The sequence below is a fragment of the Pogona vitticeps genome, chromosome 2 (assembly GCF_051106095.1).
Source record: "Pogona vitticeps strain Pit_001003342236 chromosome 2, PviZW2.1, whole genome shotgun sequence".
Classification (NCBI taxonomy): domain Eukaryota; kingdom Metazoa; phylum Chordata; class Lepidosauria; order Squamata; family Agamidae; genus Pogona; species Pogona vitticeps.
Window position 1 is genome coordinate 263,141,020 of NC_135784.1, and position 27,932 is coordinate 263,168,951.

The 27,932-nt window shown below is 40.1% G+C and overlaps 1 protein-coding gene across 1 annotated transcript in view; it reads left to right on the forward strand.

Moving 5' to 3' along the window:
* SLCO4C1 (solute carrier organic anion transporter family member 4C1) overlaps nt 1-26,782 on the forward strand; it is a 36,649-nt gene extending 9,867 nt beyond the window's left edge. Inside the window, exons 3-13 of the mRNA XM_020794419.3 lie at nt 11,059-11,253; nt 13,191-13,287; nt 14,005-14,126; nt 15,312-15,421; nt 16,890-17,034; nt 17,927-18,122; nt 19,512-19,665; nt 21,269-21,450; nt 22,967-23,031; nt 23,666-23,803; nt 25,725-26,782. Coding sequence (XP_020650078.1) covers nt 11,059-11,253; nt 13,191-13,287; nt 14,005-14,126; nt 15,312-15,421; nt 16,890-17,034; nt 17,927-18,122; nt 19,512-19,665; nt 21,269-21,450; nt 22,967-23,031; nt 23,666-23,803; nt 25,725-25,849 — 1,529 coding nt within the window. The 3' untranslated portion in view covers nt 25,850-26,782. The remainder of the gene's footprint in view (nt 1-11,058; nt 11,254-13,190; nt 13,288-14,004; nt 14,127-15,311; nt 15,422-16,889; nt 17,035-17,926; nt 18,123-19,511; nt 19,666-21,268; nt 21,451-22,966; nt 23,032-23,665; nt 23,804-25,724) is intronic.
* The last annotated feature ends 1,150 nt before the right edge of the window (nt 26,783-27,932 follow it).

A 27,932-nucleotide genomic window follows, 5' to 3' on the forward strand; every position in this document is an offset into this window, starting at 1 on the left:
GTAAGAGTAAATGGTCAGGAGAAGATTCTCTAATGGACCAGGACTCTGATGGTGTATTTTAAAGATATTCGTCATCAGCATAATAAAAAGGGAGTAGAAAGGAAGATCTTGTCTGGAAAAACAGCCCTCAGCTGAAACTGGAAATACAATTAAGACAGGTGCATTCTGGGAGCCATCCAACATGTTTTCAAAGGATCTGCCTTACAACCTATTTGCTTTCTTGCATTATTTCCTTGTATATTACCCTGTTTCCCCTAAAATAAGCCCTAGTATGATTTTTTTCAGGATGCTCGTAATATAAGTCCTACTCCAAAAATAAGCCCTAGTTAAGTGAAACCCTGCCCTCCCCCACTGTGAAGCAACCAGAAGATGACATGACTGTATTTAAATAAACGTAGATGGTTGTACATGAAAAAAATAAAACATCCCCTGAAAATAAGCCCTAATGCCTTTTTTGGAGCAAAAATTAATATAAGACCCTGTCTTATTTTCAGGGAAATAGGGTATATATACATCACATGTTACAAAGAAAAGTACACCTAGAAGCAAAAGGTGACTACACTTAACAATTGCCACCCCTAAAACTATGCTTGAGGAAGGAGGTAACGCATAATGATATCATTTGGTATCTTTTGAAAAAGAAGGCTGTACTAGATTTTTCACAAATAATACTTTTGTTCGGACAATGAAAATAATCCAAGTAGAAGTCTCCCTTCATGAAAACAAATAGCAGATACCATAATTCTTCATTTAGAGCATTGTCTCCCCCCCCCCCAATTATCTCTAAAGAAATCAGTGAGTAAATTCCGTTGTGGAAAGTCATACCGTTTCATAACCAATACACTGAATCGGTATTGAGGAGACACAGATGACAGGATCAGGCTACACAGCTTAGGGCTAATTGAATTACTCATGAATAATTTGACACACCATGTTGTTGTGGGGAGAAACCTGACCTAGATTTTAGAGTTACTGGGGTCCGTAATAAGAGTGGCCACCTTTCTCAATGGATCCCTCTTCTTTGTCCTAGATAAGCGAATAGTTATCTAAAGTTGTGTAAAAGAAGTTCAAAATTGTGGCGGGGAACATATATTGTCAATCATTAGATACCCTCAGAAGGATTCTCCTCTCCCCCTACTTGTTATCTTTGAGGTATTCAAAGCTGATCAATTAAGGACAAAAGTGGCAGGCTTCTGAGACAATAATGGACCATAAAGCTCATCCTCAGCATACAGCTCTGCTTCATCTTGCTGTGCTCTGGGAAACAAAGGAAATGCCCCTGTGTACACTGGCTTTTAAACATTTGCAGGTATGGGAGTTGGTCAGAGGTGGTATATCTGAAGGCAGAACATATTTGCTGAAGAGATATGAAGAGCTTCTTTTGGGTGGAGCAAACAACTTTACTGAGAACGTAAAGGCAACCTTGAAGAAAATAGGAACAGGGAAAGGAAATTGTCCAATATTATTCTGCATCAAATTGTGCGGTGTGTGAGCCAAAGCCTACGGACTTCTTATGGGAGGCACAGGACAATATCCAAAGCTATGGCTGTCTCCATATTTGTTCCCATGCACCTCCCATTGATGGTGTGATTCATGTACACTTGGCTGCCTCCCCGCAATCCCATTCATGTCTTCCTAACATGATGAAAATTAGACAATGCAATAGCAAGGAAAGAACCTGATAAAGAATGGACGCAAGAAGCAGCCAGTTTATTTAATTATAAGTAAACAAGCAAACAAACACAGAGAGTGTGAATATTCACCTACCATGGATTTTGCATGGGCTGCCCCAGGGAAGGTGAAAAACATTCCCACCATGAGGCAGCAATCTAGTAAGCATGATTCCTTCCTGCCCTCTGAGGGCAACCAACATTATTGCTCAGGGCACCAGGCAACAAAAAGGATGTGTGGATTGCATTGTCTACTACATTTGAGGAAGGGGCTGAGTCCAAGATGCCCATCCATTATATGGCACCAAGCAGGAAGGAGAGAGTCTTGTAAGATGCAATGTTTTTGAGATCTGGGCTTCACAAACTCAACAAAAAAGTGTAGACAAATGTGAGGCCTTCTTCATCCCTAAGAAGCTCTGAAGTAGTAAGTGGATCACTGCAGCATCCCAGTATCCCCAGGTCTCCACAATCTCCCCTCCCCACTGTAAGCTGTAGGGGTCCTATTCTGGGGACATTTGGACAATGCAGTTAGTCTTGCTAGAGTGTTAGCTGGTTTCCTCAAGGTACCCTAAGAAAGTAACTACCTAAGTGATGACGGAACCTATGTACGAGATGCTAAGCTTTCTTCCACTTTCTTTACAGTTTGGGGTTTTTGATTTTTACAGTTTATCATGACTAAACCACAGATATGCTATTCTAGTAACATAGCCAGTTATCATGCTTAAAACCTGACATCTGAATTTAATTCTTGGCATTTTCTTAATTCTTCTGACCAAAGTTTTATTTATTTATTTTTTTATTTATTTATGAAGAGGAATATTTTTCCAATAAACTTTATTTAACGCCTCTTATTGAAATGAAATCGATATTGAAATTTTCAGACTAGCAAATTAATTAAAGACTTGTCTAATTCACATTTTCTTTGAAAAGGAGCTTTAAAAATATTAATTTTATTTTTTTTTAACCATTGCCTAATTGTTTCTATGGTGTTGAGTCCAGACCACAGTTTGGAAAGCTTTTTTGTTTTACATCTCCCAGAATTCACCAGTTAGTGTGCCCATTATGTTGAAGATTCTGAGAGTTGTGGTCCAAGAAGTAACTTTTCCAAGCTGTGGGCGTACATGGCCATGCCTAGAGCAGACTATAGAAATCAATGGACTTAACTAACTAAATAAACAAATTAAATGTAGATGATGTTAGTAAGTTAATTCTAAGCATGACTAAATCTGGATGCTATGCAAAAGGTAGGTTTCTTCACATGGCTCCAGAGCCCTTTTTCAGATTGTGTGTGATGAAAGACTGAGATTTTTCCTGCCCTTTCTGCTTCCAGGTTGTATAATCTCCATATGTTGGCCATCATTCTTGAATAAGAGTCATTCTGACTGACAGCCCATAGCCCTGGGGGCATAGATTGTATGGGCCTAGTATGTTACAGGGCCCAGAAACCTCAGGCAGATCTGGTGAGGTGGGCTTCTTTAATCCCAGTCCTTCACCGTGCACATGTATTTTTGCCTAGAGTAATAGCAGTGTGTTGGAGGATTGCCTTCTGTCTTCAGATGTGCTGACCTGAGACTACCATCATTTCCATTTCCCAACCATACTCCTACTATAGTTTCGTAAACATTTCCTGGGTATAGTCCCATATTCTAACAGCCATGCAACATGTCTCAACTTGAAAGGAAAGCTGAAGGCTAGCAGGCCTCCCACTAAGTGAAATACAGCATGATGAAAGAGAAAGATTTCAAGAGAGATCACCTGCAAGAACGATGTTTCAGTATAAATTACTCAGCAATTTTCTGTAAGAGTGGTATTATTATTATTATTACCTAAAAACCACTGTGTTTGTGATACAGGTTGTATCTAGGGAACTAGTCTTAAAGAAGAACTTTCTCTTACTGTAATAGTTCTTATGCAACAAGGCAAACAGTTCAACTCATACTCTCCATGGGGAAGTAGGATTTATCCATTTTTATTGGCGAGCTGTTTTACAAATGAGACTTGAACTATTTATATTTAATAGACAACTAATAGTGATGTCTTAGTTCTACTTTTCCATGAGGAACAAATGAGGGGAAAGCTTGGGAACCATGTGAATCTCTGGCAAGGATGTTTACTGAGATGTGGCTCCCTCAGAGAATGTTTAATGGGTCCCTCTGCATCTGTTATATGTAAAACATTGGAGATGTTACTACTCTGAGCCTACGTGGTTTAGAAATAAGTAGCTATAGTTATGTATACATACACACATAATAGGCATACACACATTTAATGCACATCTGTGTGGGATTGAATAAAATTAAGAAAAGAATTTTGGTAGAAATTTTGAACTGCACTTTTTGGGGGTTGTTTTGGCTCTTGTATTTTCATTGACCACACCATCAAACCATACATAAAACTAAAAAACATTTTGTGGGTCTGGTTAGGCAGTTGCCAAAATAAGGAACAGACCATAAATACTTACATCTAGATACCATTTTAACTGTATTGGAATAATAACATAAATAATTTTGCTTATTTGACTTATATGTTCAGCATTTTGTGATTAACATATGGTCACAGATAAATGATAAATCCAGTTTTCTTCCTACAGTGAAATTTCCTCAGAACTATATGCTTGAGCATCAGACTTGCCTTAAGTATGTGTTTGCCTTTCCAGTGACCAATCACAAAACAAAGTAAACTTAAATGCAGAGTGTGCAAATAAGGAAAACCATATAGTACAACAAATGGATATCTTTCACCACTTGAAAAAGCACCTTTTTTTTAAAAAAATGATCTAAATGTATCATCTACTTGGACTGTTTGACATTTGGAAACATTTGGGCCATCTTTAGAGTTTTGCAGAATGAGGCAGTGCTCTCAGGTGACACTTGGGGTAAAGTATTGACAGCTTTTCAACAATTTCTTGAAACCCTGGTTGTTTCCTCTTGTTGGAGTATAGAATTATGTGTGCCACAAAACATGTCTTGATTTCTCTAACATATCATAGAATCATATAGTTGGAAGGGACCCATCAAGTCCTGCTCAGTGCAGGAATCCAAATCAAAGCAGATCTGGTGGATGGTTGCCCAATTTTCTCTTGAAAGCCTTCAGTGTTGGTTCCATTGTCATACTATTCTAACAGTTAAGAGGTTTTTCCTGACATTCAGCCTAAATCTAGCTTCCTGTAGCTTGAGCTCATTATTATGTGTCTTGTATAGAGAAGGGGGTATTTGTATTCCCTGCAAATAATAATAATAATAATAATAATAATATCCCCGCCCAGGTGGAGTCAACAAGGGTCCAGCCCCATGGGGCTGGATGGTCCACTCACTGACCCGATGCGGATGTTGATGGCATGATTCTACAAATGGTTCTGTAGCACACGATCCACTCGCCACTCCTGGCAGGAGGCAGGAGGACAAGCTTTGCTGCATAGTTGAAGAGTGGTGAGGAGATCAGATGCTGCTGAACCATTCGTAGAATCACACCGTCCGTATCGGATCTAACCTTAACCCTTTTCCACCTCAGGTTGCCTCAGATGCCCTAAACATCTCAGTGATGTTTTACATGGTACCTAAGAGTACCATGGTTTAATTACTGGTGTTCTTAATATTATAACATACTGATGCTGTAATTTTACTGCAGCATTACTTGTACTACGGCAGTTGTACTGTCATCAGTGTCATTTGAATAAAATCCATGGAGGCTTCTTGTGCTGTAACAAAGGCAAAAGAACGCATGTACTCAGAGCAGTTCACTGTGGTTCAGGTATCTAGATTTTTGTAATTTAGAAACCATTAAAATGTAAAGTGTTTTTGGCTGTCTACCAGGAAAACCAAGCTTCCAATGTAAATTAAAGTTAATCTTCTTTCAGTGACAATGGAATATTGTTTGTGAATGAAGGGTCTGAGCAAGGCTTTAGCACTTTTTTATTTTATTGTCGGTTCTTATTACAAATGGATTGTCATGAAATTGTGTAATCGTCTTATTTTCTGAGATGCTGGCAAAAAGGAAATATAATCCCGTTATTCTTGATCACCAGCGGAGTTAATGAGTTCTGGAAAAGATTACATAGTGGGGATAGGTCCAACTTGTTTGAATAGGTACCTGACAGAGCAGCTCCAAATAGCTCTGCGTTCAACCTGCGCTTTGGAAGGCTGCCATTTTGGGTTTTACACCAGATCACCACTCTGGGAGGCTTGTTGGCTGGAGAGTGGAATAAATGTACTTACAGCCAACTGAAATAAATATGTAGCTGTGCCATCTAGTGGCTGCAGTGCAACCCTGGTTATTTCTAAGCATTGACCTTATTTGATGGGCTGGCTTTTCCACCAGTTCTAGGCAAATTTTATTGCACACACTGTCTAGTTACAGACATCTCAGTAATTAAGGAGTATGTGTTAAAACAGTATGATAGAATAAGACTTTTGGGAAAGTACTGTATGCAGTCTTAAGGATGAGAAACCAGGTCTCCAGCTTTCCATTACTAAAGGAGTGTTGATGTTATGTGACATCAAGCCTGCTTCTGATTTATGTAACCCACATAAAACAATCTGTGTAGACTGGCTAAGTATGAATTCTTTACAGTACCTATATATTATTTACAACTCCATATCAATTTAAATAGTCAAACATTACAGAGTCCATTCGGTAAAGGTAAAGGTTCCTCTTGACATTTTTAGTCCAGTCGTGTCTGACTCTAGGGGGTAGTGCTCATCCTGTTTTCAAGAAATAGACCCAACGTTTGTCCGTAGACAGTTTCCGTGGTCACGTGGCTAGCATGACTAGACACGGAACACTGTTAGCTTCCCACCGTGGTGGTACCTATTTATCTACTTGCATTTACATGCTTTCGAACTGCTAGGTTGACAGGAGCTGGGACAAACAACAGGAGCTCACTCTGTCACGTGGATTTGATCTTATGACTGCTGGTCTTCTGACCTTGCAGCACAGAGGCTTCTGTGGTTTAACCCACAGCACCACCACGTCCCCATATAACTAAAAACATACAAACAAATACTGTATGTTGGAGTTTTTACAACCTCGAATGTTACCTAGAGAAAAGGTGACCAGCAGAGACCTTTTTAGACTCAGATGACTGTCAGTCCATCTAGCACTAGCCAATTGTTTTCTTCTGCCTCTGAATACAAAGAGAGTCCCACTTCTCTTCCTGGAGTTTTCTCCCCTCTCTGTTGTCTGTTGGCAGTCAGTGAGTCTGTTGCTGAAAGCAGTCAGTCGTGTTTGTCAGTTTGTTGTCTGATCTGTTAAACTGTTAAGTAATGAAACCTTTTATTCTTACTCTTACTAATGTCTCAGAGTCAGTTATTAGACTGTAAGTACCAGTTGAGGGGGAAAAGGGGTGGACAAGTCTGGGAACATAAAAGCGATTCTGTTCTGTGGGTCCCTGCACTTCTGCTGTGTAGAGAAATTTAACAAAAAATTCAAAAAAACCTGCAATAAAAATCACACAGAAATACAAATTACTGTATTTTTCCATCTTTTCCCTAAAATCATTACCCTAAAAATTGAGGGCGTCTTTTACACAGAAGTAAGCTGAGATAGCTGAGAAGAGAACAAAATGGCACACACCTTGCCTCTGTAAATAGATTTCCTTCAGCCACGAGGCTTAGCTTCCTACAGTCAGGAGACTTAGTTTCTTCCAATCAGAAGCCTTATGGAACTGACATCAGCTGACCCTGAACAAACCAATTGGAACACACCTCCTTGGAGGTGGAGCCTGTAGGCTCAAGGTTCAACAGAGACAGAATGTCCGACATTCTGAACTCAAGCTAAATCCTCAAAGCTAGGTTTTCTTAATTTTGGAGTTAAAAAATTGGGGGGGGGGGACTTTGTCTTATAAACGAGGGCATGTTATAAACGAAAAATATGGTAGTCAACGGCAGGCACCAATGTATACTTTTGGTAAAGTGCAGAGATGAATGTATATGTAATATATATTAAAATGTATTTGTAAGGAAAAATGTGCAAAGACAGGTCAATGCAGGAAGGAAAAAGATAATCTCAGAACCACATGAAAAATGCAGGTGAGATCAAGAGACACACAACTAAGTAAAACAGAGACATTTTCACCCTCCCCTTCCCTCTCTATTGAGGCTTTCCATCTTGTCTTCATCTCTGGCAACAAAATGTCTTGTGCCACCCTTAGTGAAAAACATTGTTGCATTATGGATAGAGTAATGAGCTAGGATTCAGGAGGCCTGGTTCAAACTTCGGATCAGCCATAGAAACTTGTGGGGTTGGCTGGAGGTGGCCTGGTAAACGATTACTTGAAAACCCACATACCTCAGAAACCCTATTAGAGTTGCCATAAATCAAAAGCACAAATAAACAACCCATGCGGACTGGCTAAATATGAATTATTAACAGTACCTGTATATTCTTTACAACACTCTAGAAGACTCAAATCAGGATTTTAAGTCCCACACTTCTCCCAGGAAGTCTGCAAGGCTGTGGACAATCTTTTACCAGTAAGATTTACAGCCTCAGCTTTGAGAAAGAAAGTGAAACTGGGTTTTCATGCAAGCAGTCAAGTTACCTGGGACCTCTTAAAGTATCAAGAAAGGTATTGAAGTTGTTTCCCAAGGAAATTCTGTCATAAAGAAATATGTAGGACTTAAAATCCTGAACTGAGTCTTCTAGAGCATGAGCTACACAAACTTGAACAAGACATTTTGGCTTCCTGATGAATTTAATTGTTTGGACCTGAATGGACTCTGTAAGGGATGTGGTGGCACTGCGGGCTAAATCGCAGAAACCTGTGCTGCAGGGTCAGAAGACCAGCAGTCATAAGATCGAATCCACACGACGGAGTGAGCTCCTTGCCAGCCTAGCAGTTTGAAAGCATGTAAATGCGAGTAGATTGAATAGGTACCATCTTGGTGGGAAGGTAAAACGGCGTTTCCTAGTCACACTGGCCACGTGACAACGGAAACTGTCAGACACGACTGGACTAAATGTCAAGGGGAACCTTTACCTTACCTTTCAGTTATATGCATTTTAGCCTGTCACGTTTTAAAACATGTGACTTTCCACATTTGTTTTCTCTGAAGCATCGTAAACACTGCAAATGTATGAATTCTCAAGAAAAGGACCATTTTTACTTACAATATGTGTTAGCAGATGCAAAAACGCTACTTTCACTGACCCTGTCAATCCAGTTAAATGTTTTTCCATCTTGTGGGGATGGCATGACATCCTTGAAATGGTAGTTTTCCTTTTTAGCCCTATAACCTTGATCTTTTTCTCCCTGACTGGTAATGTAATGACACAGTGACTTTCTCCCATTATATGAGACATTCCTTGCACACTCCATGGGAACAGGTGAAACACTGAAATCTCCGTAGACTATTTAATGAACAGGCAGGAGGAGGCAACCACATCAGTGTGAACAGTTGGAGGGCATACTGTAGTTGTGTTTGGTACATGGCATGTCCTGTGTCTCCTAAGCTATCTTAGAATATGGTGCTCTCAGATATGGTGCAGGGTGCTGTTCCACTACCAATGTTGAAGTATGCTCTCAGTCGGGTTGTCTTCAGGTGTGTAGAATGAGTTGGGATGCCTCCTTACCTTTGTCGCAAATGGGGAAATATTTCATCCCATCCCCATCAGTGAAGACATAGAGACCTGCCTCCCTATTCATACAACCCAGGGTGTTTGGCTTTTCATTGACAGAAATACCTGATCAGATGCAATGGAAGCTGGTTTTCACTTCACCACCCTGAAGGTCTGGCAATAAGTGAATTTTCCAAGTACACATTTGCTAGCTATTGATTGATTGATTGATTGATTTAACTTTTTTTTAATATTACAATAGATGAAGAGCCTCATGGCGCAGTAGTTAAACTGCTGTACTGCAGCTAAAACTGTGCTCACGACCTGGGGTTCAATCTCAGGTAGCTGGCTCAAGGTTGACTCAGCCTTCTATCCTTCCAAGGTCGGTAAAATGAGTAACCAGCTTGCTTGGGGGGGGGGCAATGTGTAGCCTGCAGAATTAACTTGTAAACCGCCCAGAGAGTGCTTGAAGCACTATGGGGTGGTATATAAGCCACATGCTTTGCTTTTTTTAAAGATAACATGAATAACAGAATTTCCTTATTTCATTTTGGGGGGAGAGGGAGAAAAAAGAAGTTGAAGTGATCACTTATTTTGTCCTTGTGCTAATAATGAAATCCTGCATATCGTCAGGCTGGCGCTGATTTGATAATGAATCTTGTTCTTCAGATGAGGGAAAAAAACGAGCTCTCTCTAGTGGTCTTTATTATTCTGACTCATTCTAGAAGCAAGCACAGGTAGTTGAGTGCCCTATAGCCCAGCTGGTACCAGTGATAAACAAGGGAATCTCTGTGGCTTGTAGAATAACAGTGTTCAGACTAAATGCCTGGTGAGCAGTTATTTGAAACAGCTGAATAAGGACTGCCAGGTTCAGTAGCCAGAGAGCACAAAGTGACAGCTAGGGCCAAGTTTTGGAACCCGGTACTGGAGGGGAATGGGATTATTGCCCTAAAAGCAATGGCCAGTTGGAATTCAGAGTCTGTCTTTTGGATGGGCGGGTACACTACAATGTTTTGTTGCAGTACCATTTTGTTCCGTTATTGCTTCTGTGTTATTGTTGAAAAATGACTTTCTGTGACCTGAAAGTTTGCTTTTATTTTTTTTCAAAATATATTGGACAATAAAAATGTTGTCTCATCCATTCTATTTTGTGCTATGCGTGTGAGCCTAGCTACCATTACTATTCCGTTTTCCTACAAAATGATGTCTAGCAACTGCTAAAATGCATCAGCAAGAAAACATCAAACTCTTCATAAAACAAGGGCTACATTAGGCTTAATTAGCGTTTTGTAGCTCCATCTTTCATGCATCATGCCACTGAGTTTATGATGGCCAACAAAAAATGGAGTCTTACAATTGTTTCTCAGACTAATAATAACTTAGGTTTTGTGCTGTCCTTTTAAAAATTCAAATAATATAGCATGCATTATTCTATGATTCTATGGTTATTGATAATCCTTATGAAACCTTTGTCATGAAGGGTCCCTGTGATCTCCATGTTGCAGATGGGCATTAAGGACGTGCGCGCAACAAAGCTGACAGATGGTTGTGTGTGTGTTTTTTGGCAAACTTTTCATTGACTTGATGGGCTCCCTCTGCTGGCTCTCACTTTCTGTCCTCTCTGGTGGCACAAACCTCTTAAGTTACAAGTATCCTAAGCAGGATATTTCCCATTGTTTGTCAGTTGCTCCCATATGGACTGAAAAATGGCTTTTCTAGCTTCTTCAGAATCGTGTGTCAGCTGTGTCTGATCCTTTGGACAGCTAGGAGCTTGTGAGAATGCATCCTGAAGTAAGTAACTTCCATGACTGACCTAAAATGTTTGTATTTCTAGATGTCTGCCCTGTACCATCTTCTGCAATTCCTAATGCCACATGTGGTACTAATTTAAGATCCAAACAATCCAACTACTTCTATGTCTTCATGTTGGGGCAACTGCTCTTGGGAGCAGGTGGAACTCCCCTTTATACTCTGGGAACAGCTTTCATTGATGACAGTGTCCCAAAACACAAAGCTTCAGTCTATATAGGTAAGTTTTCTGAACCTTTGCTTCTAGACATTTCCATTTGTCTTACTTATCTATCATCTGGGGAGTGGGAGGGTGCTCATGTTTCATTTTAAAAATATATTTGATTTATGACTCCCAGGGCATGGATGGACAAAGGGGAGCCCCCCACCATCGTGTGGCCCCAGAGCCACGTGAGGCGCCAAGTCTGCATAGACCTTCCCATTGCTCCCACAGGGACAAAAAATAAATCAAAAATTGGGGGTGGATCTGCTTTTCTGCTTCTGTGAACATCCATGTAGAGTGCTTTGTTTGTTTGTTTGTTTGTTTGTTTGTTTGTTTGTTTGTTTGTTTGTTTGTTTGTTTGCACTGAGGGGGACTCAACCTTTCTCCTGAGACCAGAAAAATCTCTCTCTCTCTCTCTCTCTTTTTAAAAAAATCAGAAATGAAAGTAGTTATCTGGTCACTTTTTGGTTTTGTCATTTTCATCCACTGGCCATTTCCAGGCTTGCTGTGGTGCTTGGGAGTATTATGGGTGACAATTTGACCCCCATCATCACCAAAGTTGCCCCATCATTTCCTAACATGAACTGAAATTGAGATGTTTCCTTTACCACTTTGTTTCTTGCTGAACAGGGCTAATGTTATTGATTGTCATTGATTGCTTCACCCTCCTAGAACAATTCGGTTTCAGCAAAAATAAGAGTCTAGTGATATCTTATTTAGCATAAGCTTTTGTGTTCTGTAGCCCATAACTTCAGGGACACTCAGGTTATATTCCATACACCTGAAGAAGAGGACTACAGCCCTTAAATGCATATGTCCAATGAAACTCACTTTCTAAATTGCTAAAAGACTGTTATTTTTGATGCAACACACTACTGCCACATGGCTTGTGATAACGCCCCCTGAAAATTCTGCTACATTTCAGTTGCTTTTTTTCATCTCTCTGTGCCTAATTCCATAGTTGGGGGTTAGTCCCTGAGTCAACAAGAAGAGACTTGCCAGACCATAAGGTAAATGAAATGCAGGAAGTCTGAAAGTATACTTCAAAGCAGTCCAAATCAAGGCAACCCAATAGTCATTAAAAAAAAAAAAACCAACAACCCACAGGAAGGGTCTAAAAGCATAGTTAGCTTCAACAGTCTGGATCCAAAGCAATCAGGAAAGAGAACAGACTTTGTCTCCCAAACTGAAGCTTATGTAGCTGAGCTGCCTGATCCTCAGTTACAGGCATTTTGCTAGCTGGTAGGAGAGCACAGCTGCAGGATTTGACCTGTTGGTCTCCTTGGGATGAAGAGCTTTCCTCCAATGAGACCCCTCTACTCCCAATGAAGACTTTCCATGTAGTGAAGCACTTCATCTCATAGCCTTCTAAGCATGTCTTCACCTGTGACATTCAAATGGGGTGGGAGGAGGATCCAGCATCATCTCACTCAGCCTCAGAGGAATGTGATGGAGGAAGATATGCAGGGAACCCCCTCTTTTGCTTAAAACCATATCCCTCTGCCATGGAGCAGATTGTCATGAACTATACATGTTTCAGCTTCTCTGACAAGGAGCAGATATCAGTATAGATCAGTTTTAATATTTGAAAGAAAGAGAGAGACGCTCAAACTGGTGGGTGGATGGTAAATGCATCCAAGTTGCTTTAGCAGGGATTTATTTTGCTTAATATAAAGTAGCCACATCTAACCTTTTAGCCTTATAGGTCTACACTTCCCTATTGAGTTGAAGTTTTGGGTCTCTCCAGACAATTTTTCCTAGCAATTATTTCTACATGATGAAGATTCATATTGGCTTATGTGTCATATGGAGGGCCACGGGTTCACCATGTCAAGATCTCTGTGCTTTGAATGTGCTTCCATGGAATCAACCAAACAAGGCTGATACATGTTTTGGTATTTGAATGACCTGAATGCCTGCGGACCTGAACTATAAACTATTATCCTTCACTGTAGGAATTGGTTACGCCATGTCATTGATGGGCCCTGCCATTGGCTACGTACTAGGGGGACAGCTGCTTAATGTCTATGTTGATTTCAATCGTCAAGTAAGGCAAGGAAGTTTGTTTTCTTTTCACTTTTTTCATTGTATTAACAAGAACTTCCCTTTTTTTAACAATTCTATTGTTTATTTTGTTCACTTTTGCTTCTTAGCGGTGGATATATTAAAGAATAAAATGATGTAGATTTGTGGTTTGGTCCTAGGATGGGTACAGATTATCAGTTCGGAAATTTGTCCTGGTTTGTTTACCACCACAAGAGGTGTTTGGTGGTTTGGTGCCCCACCCCCTCTGATGGATGCCCAGTCATAAGCAGTGCCTGGAGGAGGCAGGGCAGGGCTAGGGATGCTGATTTTGAGTAGGCACCCACTGGAGGGAGTAGAGTGCTGAACTGCTAAACATCTCTTACGGTGATAAATGAACCACGATGAACCACTGATCTGGTGGTTCATGGCCATCTCTATTCAGTATTATTGCTCTTGAACTTGACATGAGATCTGGGTAAAACATGCTCAGATTTTTGTTTTGATCAGTACAGATAGGAAAATAATATTTTGTTGAATGTATTTCTATTCTAATTGCCTTCATAAATTCAAAATGCAATAATTACCACTGTTATCAGTATGGGAAAAAGATGGTAAAAATGTAAGAAATAAGCCAAAGATGTATATGTTATGAAGCAAAGTAACTTTTGTGTAAAATATTGTTAAATGACCAGACTAATCATGTCTGTATTAAATCTGTGTTTGCTAAATCAATTATCTTTCTAGCATAGACATCACTCCCAAAGATCCACGTTGGGTTGGAGCCTGGTGGATAGCGTTTGTTATATGCAGCTTCACTACTTGCCTTTTGGTGGCACCATTTTCATATTTTCCAAAGCAGTTGCCAGGTAATTTATTTTATTGTATTTATTCATTCGATTTATACCCCGCTCCCCTGGACAGCATCTACTCGGGGCGGCTTACAAAATCATAAAATATCATTAAATGACAATAAAACATCACAATCGAAATAAACAACATTCATAATCATAAAAGCATTTAAACAATAATATAGTATGGTCAAGATGGGGAATGAAAGAACAGAAAGATAGAATTCAAGAATTGACTAAAGAATTGTTCTAAAGTAGGGGAGTTGTGCAAGCTTGATTATGGTCTTAGCTATAAGTTAGAACCTCTAAAGATCTAGAGTGAAAAGGGATTGAGATAGACAGATCGCAGAATGCTAGCAGTCTCAAGGAATTGCTATGCTTCCTTGTATCTCCAGATGGGGAGAAAAATCTCACAGTGCTGGGGGGTTGAAGGAGGCGAATATGTGATTTTTGCACTCATCTGTGTGGTAGCTTTAACACCCTGGCCACCCACTGCCATTCATGCTTAGTATGCTGCTTTTTGTACATGTGCTGTGCTTATATCATGTCAGCACATCAAAGAGCCAGGAATAAGGGGAGGAGATTGGGGGGGGGGGAGAACCATAACATCCATGCAGTTGCAGCCACTGTGGCATTTTGGGCAAGCCAGGAAATGAAGTGCCAGCACTGTGACTTGTGTTGTACAATCCATGCCATCTGGAAGAAATTTCCTCTGGGCTAGTTGTGAAGTACTCACAAGTCCCAGTAGCACTGCTTGGCTCGGAAGAATTCACCATGTGCCATATGGATTGTAGGACGCTGATATAGGATAAGAATCTTATCAATAATGGTAGTGACCTCTGTAGTTCCTATGCACATTTGGCTGTCTGCCTACCTGCCAAACGGACACATCCCGTCCAGATTTGGATTGCCATATAGCATGGTGATTCTGGTTATATCTGAATTTGGAGCCTATTTGCCTGGATCCCCTCAGGCCCTTATCTACAATTAATGGCGAAGTAGACCGTTTTGGCTGGAATAAAGAGGCCAGGTAAGGCAGTGGCTAGTTCAAGATGCAGTGACTGGGTGACAAGAGTAGCATTATCACTGTATCCTGTGCTCTTCCACCAGAGGCAATTGCCTTATTCTGACCAATGACTGAGCCAGTCCTGAGCAGAATCATGCTGCACTTGTCTCATGAAAGCTTTTTTTTTATTCTTCCAGGGACACACAGAATAAGAGCTGAAAAGATTTCTGAAGCACATCATAGTGGAGAAGGCCCAGTGCATGGATATTCTGGGAGGAGTATGAAAGATTTTATACTGACTCTCTGGGTAATACAAGCAATGAATCCAAAGAAGTGTTTGTAGAGTGAAACCAAAGCAATGTTTGTAGCAGGCTTAACTCGGCTTAATATCAAGTTCGGTAAAGATCATTACTTTATATACCACTGCATTTTAGGGATGATTGCCAGTTTGAATCAGAATGATGAGGGACTGGCAACCAAGCCTTATGGGAGTTCATTGAAAGAGCTGGTTATTTTTTAGCCTGGAGGAGGGAAACAATATGGAAGTTTGTATTCGCGAAGTTATTTGAAAGATTGTCCTTCAGAAGAAGGAACAGACTTGTTTCTGTTACTTTGGGAAGGAAGACAAGAATATTGTTGGTTAAAGATTGGCTAAATCTTAGAACAGATTTCTAATGGCAACAGGACCATTTTATCTAGCAGTGCCTGAATTGCCTGGCCACCATCAGCTCCAAGCAATCCAGAGGATTGCTTCCATCACCAGAAGTTCTCTCCTCCTCTTCCTCCTCGGCTGCCATCTTGAGATACAGCGACCAATCTTCCCTTCCAGAAGCTGGGCCTGCTGACTCTGCACATGCACCCTCCTATCAGCTGATAGGTGGGGCATGCACAAAGATGGCAGGCCCAGCTCCCAGAAGAGAAGCCAGGCCACTATCTATCCAGATGGTGGCAGAGGCAGAGAATGAAAAAGAGGAGGCAACAGGACCAGGTAGGGAGGGAACAGGGGCAGTGGGAAGGGGGTGGGGGACAGGTTGTGGGGGGAGGCGGGAAAAACCAGGAAGTTCATTAAATCATAAAAAATGTCATGGTTCGGGTTGGTTCAGGTTGATCAGTTTTGACAAACCCATACCAACCCAAACCAGCAATTTTAACAAGATTCCAGTTTTTAAAAAAATTGTGTCCATCTCTACTTGCCACTTCCTTAGAATCAAATTAGATTTAACATTGATTCTGAGAATACAATTAACTTGCATAGTTTTCAAAATGGAACTTGCATGAGTTCCTGAACCCAGCAGGTTGGGTGAATCACAAATCTTGACCTTAAATGAAGCAGTTTGGAGAGATTCAGGGTTCTTCCAAGGGGAGGCATATATTCTTCAAGGTTTTCTAAGCTTTTCCTAACACGTTCAAAGTATAAGAAGTAAGTTTCTAATCATAAGCACAGCAGTGGATTTTTTTCAAAAAATAAATACACTGGGTTTTCGTACCATGGCTAGAACTTTTTTCCTGCTTCTAAAGCATCATCCATAGTACTTTGTGGAAGGATTTTAGGAACCATCTTTTCAGCAGTCTTGGATTTACCGATTGAATAGCAGAAAAAATATATTTGTGGTAAAAGTAAATCATTCTGAAAACAGAACAGTTATTTTACATGGTAGCTTATGAGGACTTACATGGCAGGCATTGTGTTTAGAGTATAAAATATGTTTAGTGCAAAGACATAATGGAAGTGTGTGAGAAGAACTGTAATAATTCCACTCTCTTCTCTCTATTAGCTACTACTCAGGAATCCTGTGTTGATGTGTCTTGTAGCAGCGGCTGCGTTAGAAGCTTTGGTTGCTACTGGTTTTGCCACCTTCTTGCCCAAATTTATAGAAAACCAGTTTGGATATACATCTAGTTATTCAGCTACCTTAGGGGGTAATGTATCTCTTTTATTTATTTTACAGAGAATTCTTTTTATTTGTTAAATGCTTGTATTTCATAACAGAACAGGGTAAAACCTGTTTGGAAAGAGATGACCAAGCATGCCTGAGTTCTTCATGCGGTTGAGTTGTCTGTCTGACTGGGGTCCTGATAATTTGGAGCTCCTACATATGTGTCACTGCTTATGTAGAGCTGTTCCTTTCCAGACACCAATACTCATCATAGATATGGGGCCAGAAGGGAGAGGAGGTGTGGTAAGGCAATATTGGGGCTGGACTACTGTCAAGACCCTACTTCTTCTCTTTAAAGCCTTGCACGCAATAACATGCAAAAAGAGAGAGTCTCTTCATAAAGTGGTTGTTGTGGGTTTTTTGGGCTCTTTGGTCGTGTTCTGAAGGTTGTTCTTCCTAACGTTTCGCCAGTCTCTGTGGCCGGCATCTTCAGAGGAGACCTCTCTTCATAAAGCTTGTTACAGTTCAATGTGGTTCTTTTTCCTGCTTTCATTTTGAATATCTTAATTCATACTAGTCATACTCTTGTGGTGTTCACTGTACTTACACTGAACATGCAACAAGGGGTGTGCTAACCCTACCACCAACTCTACCTCATCATCATTTTCCTTATGAGAGGTTTCTTTTTTCAAATTGAGTCTGTTCACATGAGCAAGAATTCTTATTTTCCATCATTTTTGCTCAGATGGAGAGTTTCTATTTGAACAGAAATATTTCCTCCTCAGATTTGTCACTATCCACACAAGAAAAATGATGATGATGGGAGGTAGGTGTAGGCATTCCCTTGCTCTGGTTAAACTGAGGTGAGTAATGTCTGAACTGCTTGCTTGTTTACCTTATTAATTTGATAACTATTGTTGTCTCATTCTCCACAGGACTTGTACTAGTCCCAGGAGCAGCAATAGGCCAGATAATAAGTGGCATCCTGATTTCCAAGCTTAAAATGCATTGCAAAAATATAATCAAGTTTATTCTCCTGACATGTACAGTGGCACTCTTATTAAACCTGGTGTTTGTGTTTGCCAAATGTGGGAATGAACCATTTGCTGGTGTTTCTGAAACATATAACGGGTAAGTATGTTTTAAAGAACTGGTTGCTCTGTCCAGAATACTGTAATAACACTAGTGTTAGTGTTACAGAATAATAGACACCATTTGAATTTTGAGATGGCAGGCATAAAAAGGTTGTGACAGAGGGATAAAGATACAAGACAACAAAGAACAGAGAAGTGAGAGGCAAGTTGGAATCAGTAGACAAGGAGTAGTTGCATATAGGGCATACCCACACTAGCATATAGATATGATATATGGATCGCTGAGGGCACAGTTTGGATTTTTTTAAAAAAAAACTTTGCAAGTGTTTCTACTTAGAACACCTTTTTCTTTTCTTTTAAGAGCTAACACACACCTTTCTGGCCCAGCGGTAGGGCATGCATTCTTTTTGGCATGCTCATTGTTTAGCCTGAAGATATCAGCCTCTCCATTCATGGCTGCAGATTCTAAAGGAGGAGAGAGAAAGTGGAAGGAGAATAAGGGGAGGGAAGCAGGGAGGGAGGAAGGGAGAAAACAGAATGGCACTGACAGAGGGAGAGAGGAGCGATGTAAAAAAAATTAATTTCACTTTCCCTGACTCTCCTCAGATGATCTGGGAAAGCATTTGATTGACAGCTGATCATACTGGAAGGGGTCTCTTGGTGTTCAGATGGGAGGAACATTCAAAATGGCACATCACTCCTCCCCACATCTTCAACAGACCCTTTGTAGCCTGATCCACCCCACACCCAAAATGGCCAGTTTGGACAGGCCCATACTTCATCTAGGGGTGAAAATGGACTGGGTCAAATGTCTCTGGAAATTGATATATGGCTTTTAGGAAAGGATTTAAAAGGGAGAACGGTAACACCATATCTATGATGCATGAAGAGATTTCAAATAGAAATGTCAGAGACCACATAAAACTGAAGGTAGTGCTTCCAGTCACATTCTTTTCACAGTTGGAGTTTGATTATCGATTTCGGTAATTGATTATTGTGAGTTGGCCATTACATTGATGAACTACTTTCTGACACCCCCTGATTTGTTCTTAGATATATGCGTGGTTAAAATCGGACAATTTACAAGTGCCCACAGTTTTTTGATTGGAAAGTATAAAACCTACAGGTTTTTGATTGGCAAACATAAATAATATATGGTGTAAAATGAATTTGAATGAATGGTTTGGTGTAGGAGATGAAAATGTTAGGACAGCTACTGTCAAGATCTTAAGGCCAGATAAGCAAAAGTCACCATTATTGAAAAAGAAGGTCATTTAGAAAAGAGGAAGGATGAAGATCACATTTTGTGTTCTTATTTTGCTGAACATGTAAATACACTGCAGAAGTATTTTCTAGTTCTCAGCAAGTAAGATTATGTGCCTAACAAATAGCTTTAAGTAATTTAGTTCTAACCTTTCTGTTTCAGAACAAGCACATTATCAAACTTAAATGCACCCTGCAATGCCCATTGTAGATGCCTACGTTCAGAGTTTTTGCCAGTCTGTGGTGCAGATCAAATCCAGTATTTTTCTCCTTGTTATGCAGGATGCACCACTGCTATTGTTCAAAAAGACACAAAGGTATTGCCTTGTTTTGGTCATTAATAGAGAATGCAGAATTTACTTTAGATATAATTATTGCATGTGGGTTTTCCGGGTTGTTTGGCCGTGTTCTTAAGGTTTTTTCTTCTTCCTGACATTTTCCTGGCCGTGAAAGCCTTCGAGAATACAACATGTACAGTGGTGCCTCGCTTAATGACGATAATCTGTTCCAGGAAAATCGCCATTAAGCGAAAACATCGTAAAGCGAAAATAAAAACCCCATTGAAACGCATTGAAACCTATTCAGTGCGTTCCAATGAGGTAAAAACTCACCGTCCCGCAAAGATCCTCCATACGGCAGCCATTTTCGCTGTCTGTATAGCGAGGAATCCGTCCCTAAACACAGCAGGGAGCCATTTTAATCACCCAGTGGCCATTTTGAAATCGCTGTTCAGCTGTTCAAAAACCGTCGTTTTGCGAAGAATCAGTTCCCAAAGCAGGGAACCAATCGTCACAAAGCGAAATTCCCCCGTTCAGACCATCGTTTTGTGATCGCAATTGCAATCGCAAAATATCGTCATAAAGCGGATTCGTTGTAATGCAGGGCAATCGTAAAGCGAGGCACCACTGTATATTAATTCAGTAATAAACTTTGTTACTTGGGAGGGGGAACTCATTAGTGTTTTGAATGATAACACTTATAAGTGAAATACAATGTAACACTCTGTTGTTACATTTCTTAATAATAATGTAATATACTAAATATACTGAAAATATAGTTTCAGGTAATTGTTCTTATAAAATATCTAAACTAAAGGTTGATTGATATATCACTGACTGCAGCTAATACCATTTAGTACAGTATTTCACTGTGTAAAATGTTTACATATGAATATCTGGGATATTTATTTGGCTTAGAGTTGCCAGATGTCAGCCTATATTTGAATTTAGTCTAAGTTCATCTGTCTGCAAATACAGATATGTATCAAATACATCGTTTTCATTATGATGGGGATCGACTCCTTTACTCTCACTTTGCAACTTCAAGGTGTGCAGAAGTGCGAAGCAAAGGTTTTATTTCCCCCCACCCCCACCAACCTAAAAGATCTCCATGGTGAAAACCTCTTCTCCAAATAGTCCAGTGAGCACTGAGCATGGTCAATGACCATGGGACTTTGTCAGTTTGACAAGAAAAATGGAAAGAGAATGGAATAAGCTAATATAGGGCAGAGCTGTCTGGAACCCTGACTAGGACCATTCTGCTAAGCATTTATGACACACTGCAAAATTCATCCTATTGTTATCATATTCTTAATGTGCTCTTTTGGAATATGTGCATGGTTTGGTGGACGAAATGCAGATACTATGAGTTTATAGAAAACAAAGATTCATATCCAAACCCTCACTCTGATTTAGAAAAGACATTCCATGTATAGAAAGAATTCTATGAATATAGACAATGATGTGTTCCAAATGCTTATCAAAGAGTCTCTTTATATGTTTGAATACATAGAAGTGTTGAATTTGGCTGTGATGGTTATTCAGCATCGCTAATGTGTTAAAAAGTTTAAAAAAAAAAAATTAACAGCCACAAATATTACTTAATAAGTTTGAGTAATATTCTTCTGTCCACTGTTTTTAGGTGTACAGCAACTGTTCCTGTGTTACAGAATCCACTGTTGTAATTGAGAATACCATCAAGGGGGCCATTTCCGGGAAGTGTCAGTCAAAGTGTACAGTCCTGCCTTGGTTCCTCAGCTTCTTCTTTTTAGCTGTTGTTTTTACTTTTATGGCAGTTACCCCAACAACTGTGGCCATTCTCAGGTAGTTGCCATGCTGGTTTACTTTGGTCTGAATGTCCTTTATTGAAGTACGGTGTTTTCCTTGCTGGGGTGATCCTTTAAGAGGGAGCAATTGCCATAGACCACAAGGAAATGAGTGTAAAGGAGAAGACCATCTATAAGACTACTTGTAATTAAGAGTGAAATCGTCCTGACACTTGCGATTGTTGAGTAATATAAGTAACATATTTAAAGGGAACCATCACTATAAGGAGCAGGTATAGGAACTGATACATGTGAGGAACACTAAAAACATGTTTACATTGAAAAATCATATGATCTGGGCTTTCAAAGCAGCTGCTTTAATCTGTGGTTGGAGGAAGGAGCTGATGACAATGGCTGCAATGACTACAAATCAAAAAGGATGTTCTATATAAACCAAAGCATTTTTAATAACTCCCCAAATCCCCAACCATCATTACTCATTTTAGATTCCAGCATTTTGTTTTTGGTTAGAAATCCCAGAATTCTCCAGTAAATATGTTCATTCGTCAAAAACCTAACTTTTCCAACATCACTATTAACTTGAATATTGGGCAGCAGTTAGAAAGGTCTGGCTCTTAGCAATGTGCTCACTGAGAGGTCCTCCACTGTTGGGGAACAGGACCTCCAATCATGGACAGATTCTCCTTGAACATCCTATAATATAGGGTCACCACAGTGTCCAGGAAGGTCGTTTTTTACCTGGATTCTAACCTTGCCATGTGATGTCTGTTTATACCACTAGTCGGCTGGAATTTTTAGTGTTCATTTTTTCAAAAGGTCAGTTCTCTAGATCAGTGGTCCCCAACCTTTTTAACTCCACGGACTGGTTGGGAAAGGTGGGGCACCCCCCTGCGCTCTCGCACATGCATGAAGTGGGTGCGCTCTCACACAGGCACATGCATACATGCGCATGTGTGAAGGAGCACTCATTTGGGCACGTGCACACTCACATGCATGCACGATGGGCAGGGGTGCTTGGGGGCACTCGCACACACTCACAAATAGGTGGGGGCACACACACACTCACGCGCATGCACAAAGGGGCAGGAGTGCAGGGGGGCAGGAGATCAGTCTCCGTGGCCCGGTCTGGCCCAGACCATGGACCGGCAATGGGCCATGGACCGGGGGTTGGGGACCCCTGCAAGTCTAAATCATGTAGAACCTGAGAAACAAGACAAAATGTGACCACTATTCTGCTCCTTTGTTTTGTGAGAACTCAATCTGCTCCTGCCTTCTAGGTTCAACAGTGTCTCCAGAATTTTTTCTGGAGTTGGCCTGCCACTAACTAAGGTCTGCCACTAACTAAGACTGATTGGGAAGTTTGCTGATCTTTTGCTTAGCTAAGAATATCAAGGTTCGTGCTGAGACATTGGATAACTTTAGCATCTAATCCTGGCCTTTGCTTGTATTTTTTAAATACTTATTTATTAATTATAATTCTATATTTAAGTATTTTTCACTATCGAGCACTCTGATTGTTGATACTGAACAATGAAATAAACTTTGGTTTACAGGTGTGTACCAGAAAGGCACCGCTCATTTGCTCTAGGTGTTCACATGCTGTTTCTACGAATTTTAGGTATGTTTAAAAAGAAACCAAGGCTTAACAAGGAATAATGGTCACAGTCCTAAAACTCACGGCTGCCCCCAGATCTCACAGTTGTCAGTGAGAAAGAAAGAAACTATGCATGCCTCTCTATGTGCACCAGGCTGGCTTTGCCTGTAAGACACAATGAGGTGGCCAAAACATGACTCTGAAGGATTAAAATATCCATTTGTAACACATAATGGCTAAAGGATGGGTATACGACTTCATTGGTTAGTGTGTGTGTATTCTGAGGGTATAATCCAGAGGTGTGCAGGTTCAAACCACTTGTGGAAAATCACAGTATGCATGATGACAGGAAGATTAGAGTCATAGGCTCGCTCTTCTTATAGAAATTCTTTTTCTTTTTCTTCCCCCCCCCCCACACACATCTATGAGTCCATCCATGTAGCATTTTGATAAATTTTGGGATTAGTTCTAGTTTTAAGCATAATTCTATTACCGACTTGTCTGCAGGTTTTGCATATGCTTTCTTGGCTGGGTAGATCACTGTATTAGACATTTGTTTTGTCTATTATCTCTGGATGCTTAATCTCTAACTTTACAGCCCGATTTCAATGTCTGAGTTTGCATTTCAATTACTGTTTTGTTGCTCCATCTTGTATAGGTACTATACCTGGACCCATCCTGTTTGGTGTTGCAATAGACAGTACATGCACTTTGTGGTCTGTGGACAAATGTGGAATTAGAGGAGCATGTTGGACCTATAATAACAGCAAAATGGCCATTATGTTAATGGCTATAAGTAAGTCTTCCTCAGGTTTCCTGGACACTATTAGTCTGCCATTAATAATTTCATTGGAAACCCTTTGGGGGAGGTGAGATGAGAGGGGAAGTGTAACTGCAGCCATTTTTTAAATTTTAAATTTCTTTATTATATCCTGGTTTCACTCCAGTTAGCACACAGCATACACGCCTCTCCCTATTATTCCAACAACATTCCTGTGAGGTACGTTAGGTTTAGAGAGAGTTTTGCATTCACCAGCTGGTAGAGACCTTCCCACCAAGTGGGCTTTTGAATGGAACCCTAAGGATGGAGCTTTTAAGGAGGCGGGCTGCAACTTTCACCTGTTTTGATGTGCCTTACAATTGCTTCAATTTAGCAACCATTTTAATATTGTAACTTATCCCTGTGTTGGGAAAAAGTAAAACACAAGAGTCATCAGCTGTGTGTTATGACTTTGTAGAGCTGTGAACCTCAATATTTCAAGTCCAAGGTTGCTTCTGCCAATATTGGCTGTTATAGTTTGTGTTTTTTAAATCTTATTTGTCTGGTAATTTAACAAATATTCCCACTTCTGTTTTTCACTGGTTGAAAATGCCCTCTTCCACCAGCTTTTTGACTATACCTTAAACTGCCTATTCTACAGATTTAGCAAATCAAAGCCTAGTGATTATTTCAAAACTTCCATTTAACTATGGCGTTCTGACATAGCAATTGGTTGACTGCTAGAGTCATTGGCTAAAGCAAGGCAGGGTTAAACCAGATATTGTTGGACTACATCTGCCTGTCCCTTAGCTGTGGCCTCTCAGGCTGATAGGAGACACAGTGCAAAAATAATTCAGAAGTGTTTGCAGCTACTTTTGTGTGTGTGGTAGAATGTATTTGCTTCTTTTCATTTAGAATATCATTCTGTACTCTTTGAGAATTCAGTGGTGCCTCCCTTAATGACGTTAATTCGTTCTAGCGAAATCGCTGTAGAGTGAAAATGTCATAAAGCGAAAATAAAGAACCCATTGAAACGCATTAAAACCCGGTTAATGCATTCCAATGGGCTAAAAACTCTCACCGTCCAGCAAAGATCCTCCATACGGTGGCCATTTTCAGTGCCTGTATAGTGAGGAATCTGTCCCTAAGCACAGTGGGGAGCCATTTTGAGCACCTGGTGGCCATTTTGAAAACCCGACTATCTGCTGTTTTGATCGTCGTAATGTGAAGAATTGGTTCCCAAAGTAAAAACAGCTGATGGGCCATGAGTTACCCACCCCTGAATTAAAGTTCTAGTGCAAGGGAGTGGAAACGGCTGGGCCCAGACCTCAATTGTTCCCAATTCAGCTTGTGAAAGTTCCGTCTGTGGGCCCTACCGCTGTGTGCCCCTCCTGTAGTTAAACAGGAGGAAGAATCTCCACTGTTGTCTCTGATCAGTAATCAGAGCCAACAGCAGAGATCTCCTCTTTCCTTTTGTTTCCTCTGTCATTTTTTTTCCAGTTTGTAGAGTAAGTCAAGCCATAGTGCGTCCTTCCCAATAGGAAGTGGCTGGGTGGTGGTGCTGGGGATGGAGGGCTGATGAAGTCCATGCAGGGCCTTGTCCTCTGACATTATCTAGCCTGTGGAGATCTGGGATGGGGGTGGAAACATCCCACACCTGTACTCCTCGTTTCTGAGTCAAGTAACCAGTCACTATTGGATCAGTTTTTATCACTGAACTTAAAATTTAATTTTTGAGATGATGGATGTAGAGTAACAGAGGTTTTTTTGTGTGTTTTGACATTAGTGCTCATTCTAAACAACAACTTATATCATATAAGCATGTCCTTGCTAGTGTATGGATAATTCTGATCTTTGAATTTTAAATTTTTAGTTATCTTGATTAAGGTGAACAATTGTAAAAAAAGAAACGTGACAAATAAATACATAAAGGAATCTTTTCTTTTCTCTTTCACAGGTGCGTGTTCCAAAGCAGTTTCTATAGTTTTCACTTTTACATCGTATTTCTTGTATAAGCCTCCACCAACCCCACCTACAGTTTCACAGAGCAAAGAGGAAACAGAGATCTCTGCACAACTTTAACACAACGAAGAACTACATAGGCCAGCGAAACTCACAGAAAAAACAAAACCTAAGGCTGAAGTGACAGCTATATCAGAGCACATCACAGCAGCTGGAGTTACCGAACGTGAATGATCCCGGACCACTGAAGCAGTTGTTTCAGTTTTAAAAATAAAGACAGCTTTTAAGGTATATTTCAGTCATAGAAAACCATTTTTGATTTGGGGAAACACGTTGCACTTTAAAAAGAACAGCATTTGATCAACAGATCAAGCGTTTCGAAACATTTTTAATGCCTCAATCCCCTGATTCAGGTACTGTGTTGTTTCTTGTGCAATTCTTTGTGGGAAAACATGTGATTGACACCTACTTATTGGGCATATACTGCTCCTGGTCTGGCCATCATGGCAACATCATGCTGATGCATCTGTGAAAGCCTCCATTCACAAGCCCATCTATTGCTTATTTATCTGTTGGGTGTCTGAGGTGTGGCTTCTCAGTGGGCCACAAGGAACAGGAAGTGCTCATTTTAACTTATTTCAAATTCTCATAACAGTTTGTACAAGCCAGGAAGAGGTATGCAACAGAATCTCCTGCTGGTTAACCACAAGTTCAGTGTACACTGCAAATCTATTCCTGACAATTTCTCAAGAGAGACGTGTGGCTTATTGTTTGCCAGGCTTGTCCAATGAGAAAAGGGAATGCCTTTGTTCAGACTTCATTAAAATTTCTGTACTTTGAATTGATAGAAATGGTACAATTACAGGATAAAATGTGCTTCTTTGGGTTTCATGTTTAAAAGACATTCTAGAGGGTCACTGATATTTTTGAATCCTGCATTTGGAGTCAATTCATCTGCAAGGAATCTACAAAGTGCCTCATGTTCACTGTGGTGTGATAAGAGGCATTCTTCGAAAAACCCCAACCCACCTATGGTCACCGTAAGACTACCGACTCAAAACTGAAATCTCTTCTGGAGAATATAATAATCTCATTGCAATATTTCAGACCATGGTGCTGCTGTTTTGTCAACCCCCGAAACCATATTAAACTCAGTCCAGGAAATCGATCAACATTTTACCAACTATTTTAACTTGAAAACTGGAAGCAACTCAACAATCCTGCACATTTTACATGTGTAATATAAAAAGTTTGGTGAAAGTGATAATCTCAGATGATATTTGTGAAGTGTCCAAACATTCAGGAGGTACTCTGTGAATGTAGATAGTCACCAGATGTGGCTGATAACATCCTCAATTTCATAAAGTTATATCTGATAAACAGAAATAGGATATAGGTATGTCTTTGTAAACAATCAAACAAAAATCAGCTAAAACTAATTTCTTAGTATTTAAGAAATTAGTATTTAAGAACTGGTGCCAACATTCATCTAGTTCCAGGTATTCCTGTGATATGCACATGCTCACTGCTAGTCCCATCAAATGGTGATGGGTGTGTTTAACATGTTTATTAAAAGTACTGCATACGGGATGTGGAGGTTAACTTATGCCATCTTTCACATCTTCCTCCCCTTTTTTTCTTTTTCTTTAAAGCTCAGAAAGAGCTTCTTTATTTATAAAGAATCTTGTTCTCCACGGGTCAGATATTACTGTTTTGATTTATGGACCAAAGAGGATGGTATGGCACCAGCTTTTCTCAATACTCCTTACCTGCATATTATCTGGCAAAAGCAGCCAAAGGTAATTTTTTCAGACACCTCTGCAGCAAAAAAAAAAAAAAAAAAAAAAGGTTGCACCTTAAACTGTACCTTAAAAGGACAATCAGAGCTTGGAAACAATATGTGACATTTAATGGGTTAAAGCTAAAATGGTTCCTTTTGCACTAAATAGGAGGAATGCATCTTATTTTTTTTAAAAAAACAATTCTTTGAAACCAACCTTAAATGTTACAACTGTTGATTTCAATATATTGTTACCTGGGTGCTTCAAGTTATTTGTTTTCCTGTTCACAAAAGCAACGATTTTAGCATGTATTCATAATATCTTATTTCCAAACTCTATCTATGATGAAGACAGCTGAACATAGTGCCTAATACTGTGTTGCTTAGCAAAGTACATCACAAGTAGAGAAGGCCCATTGAATC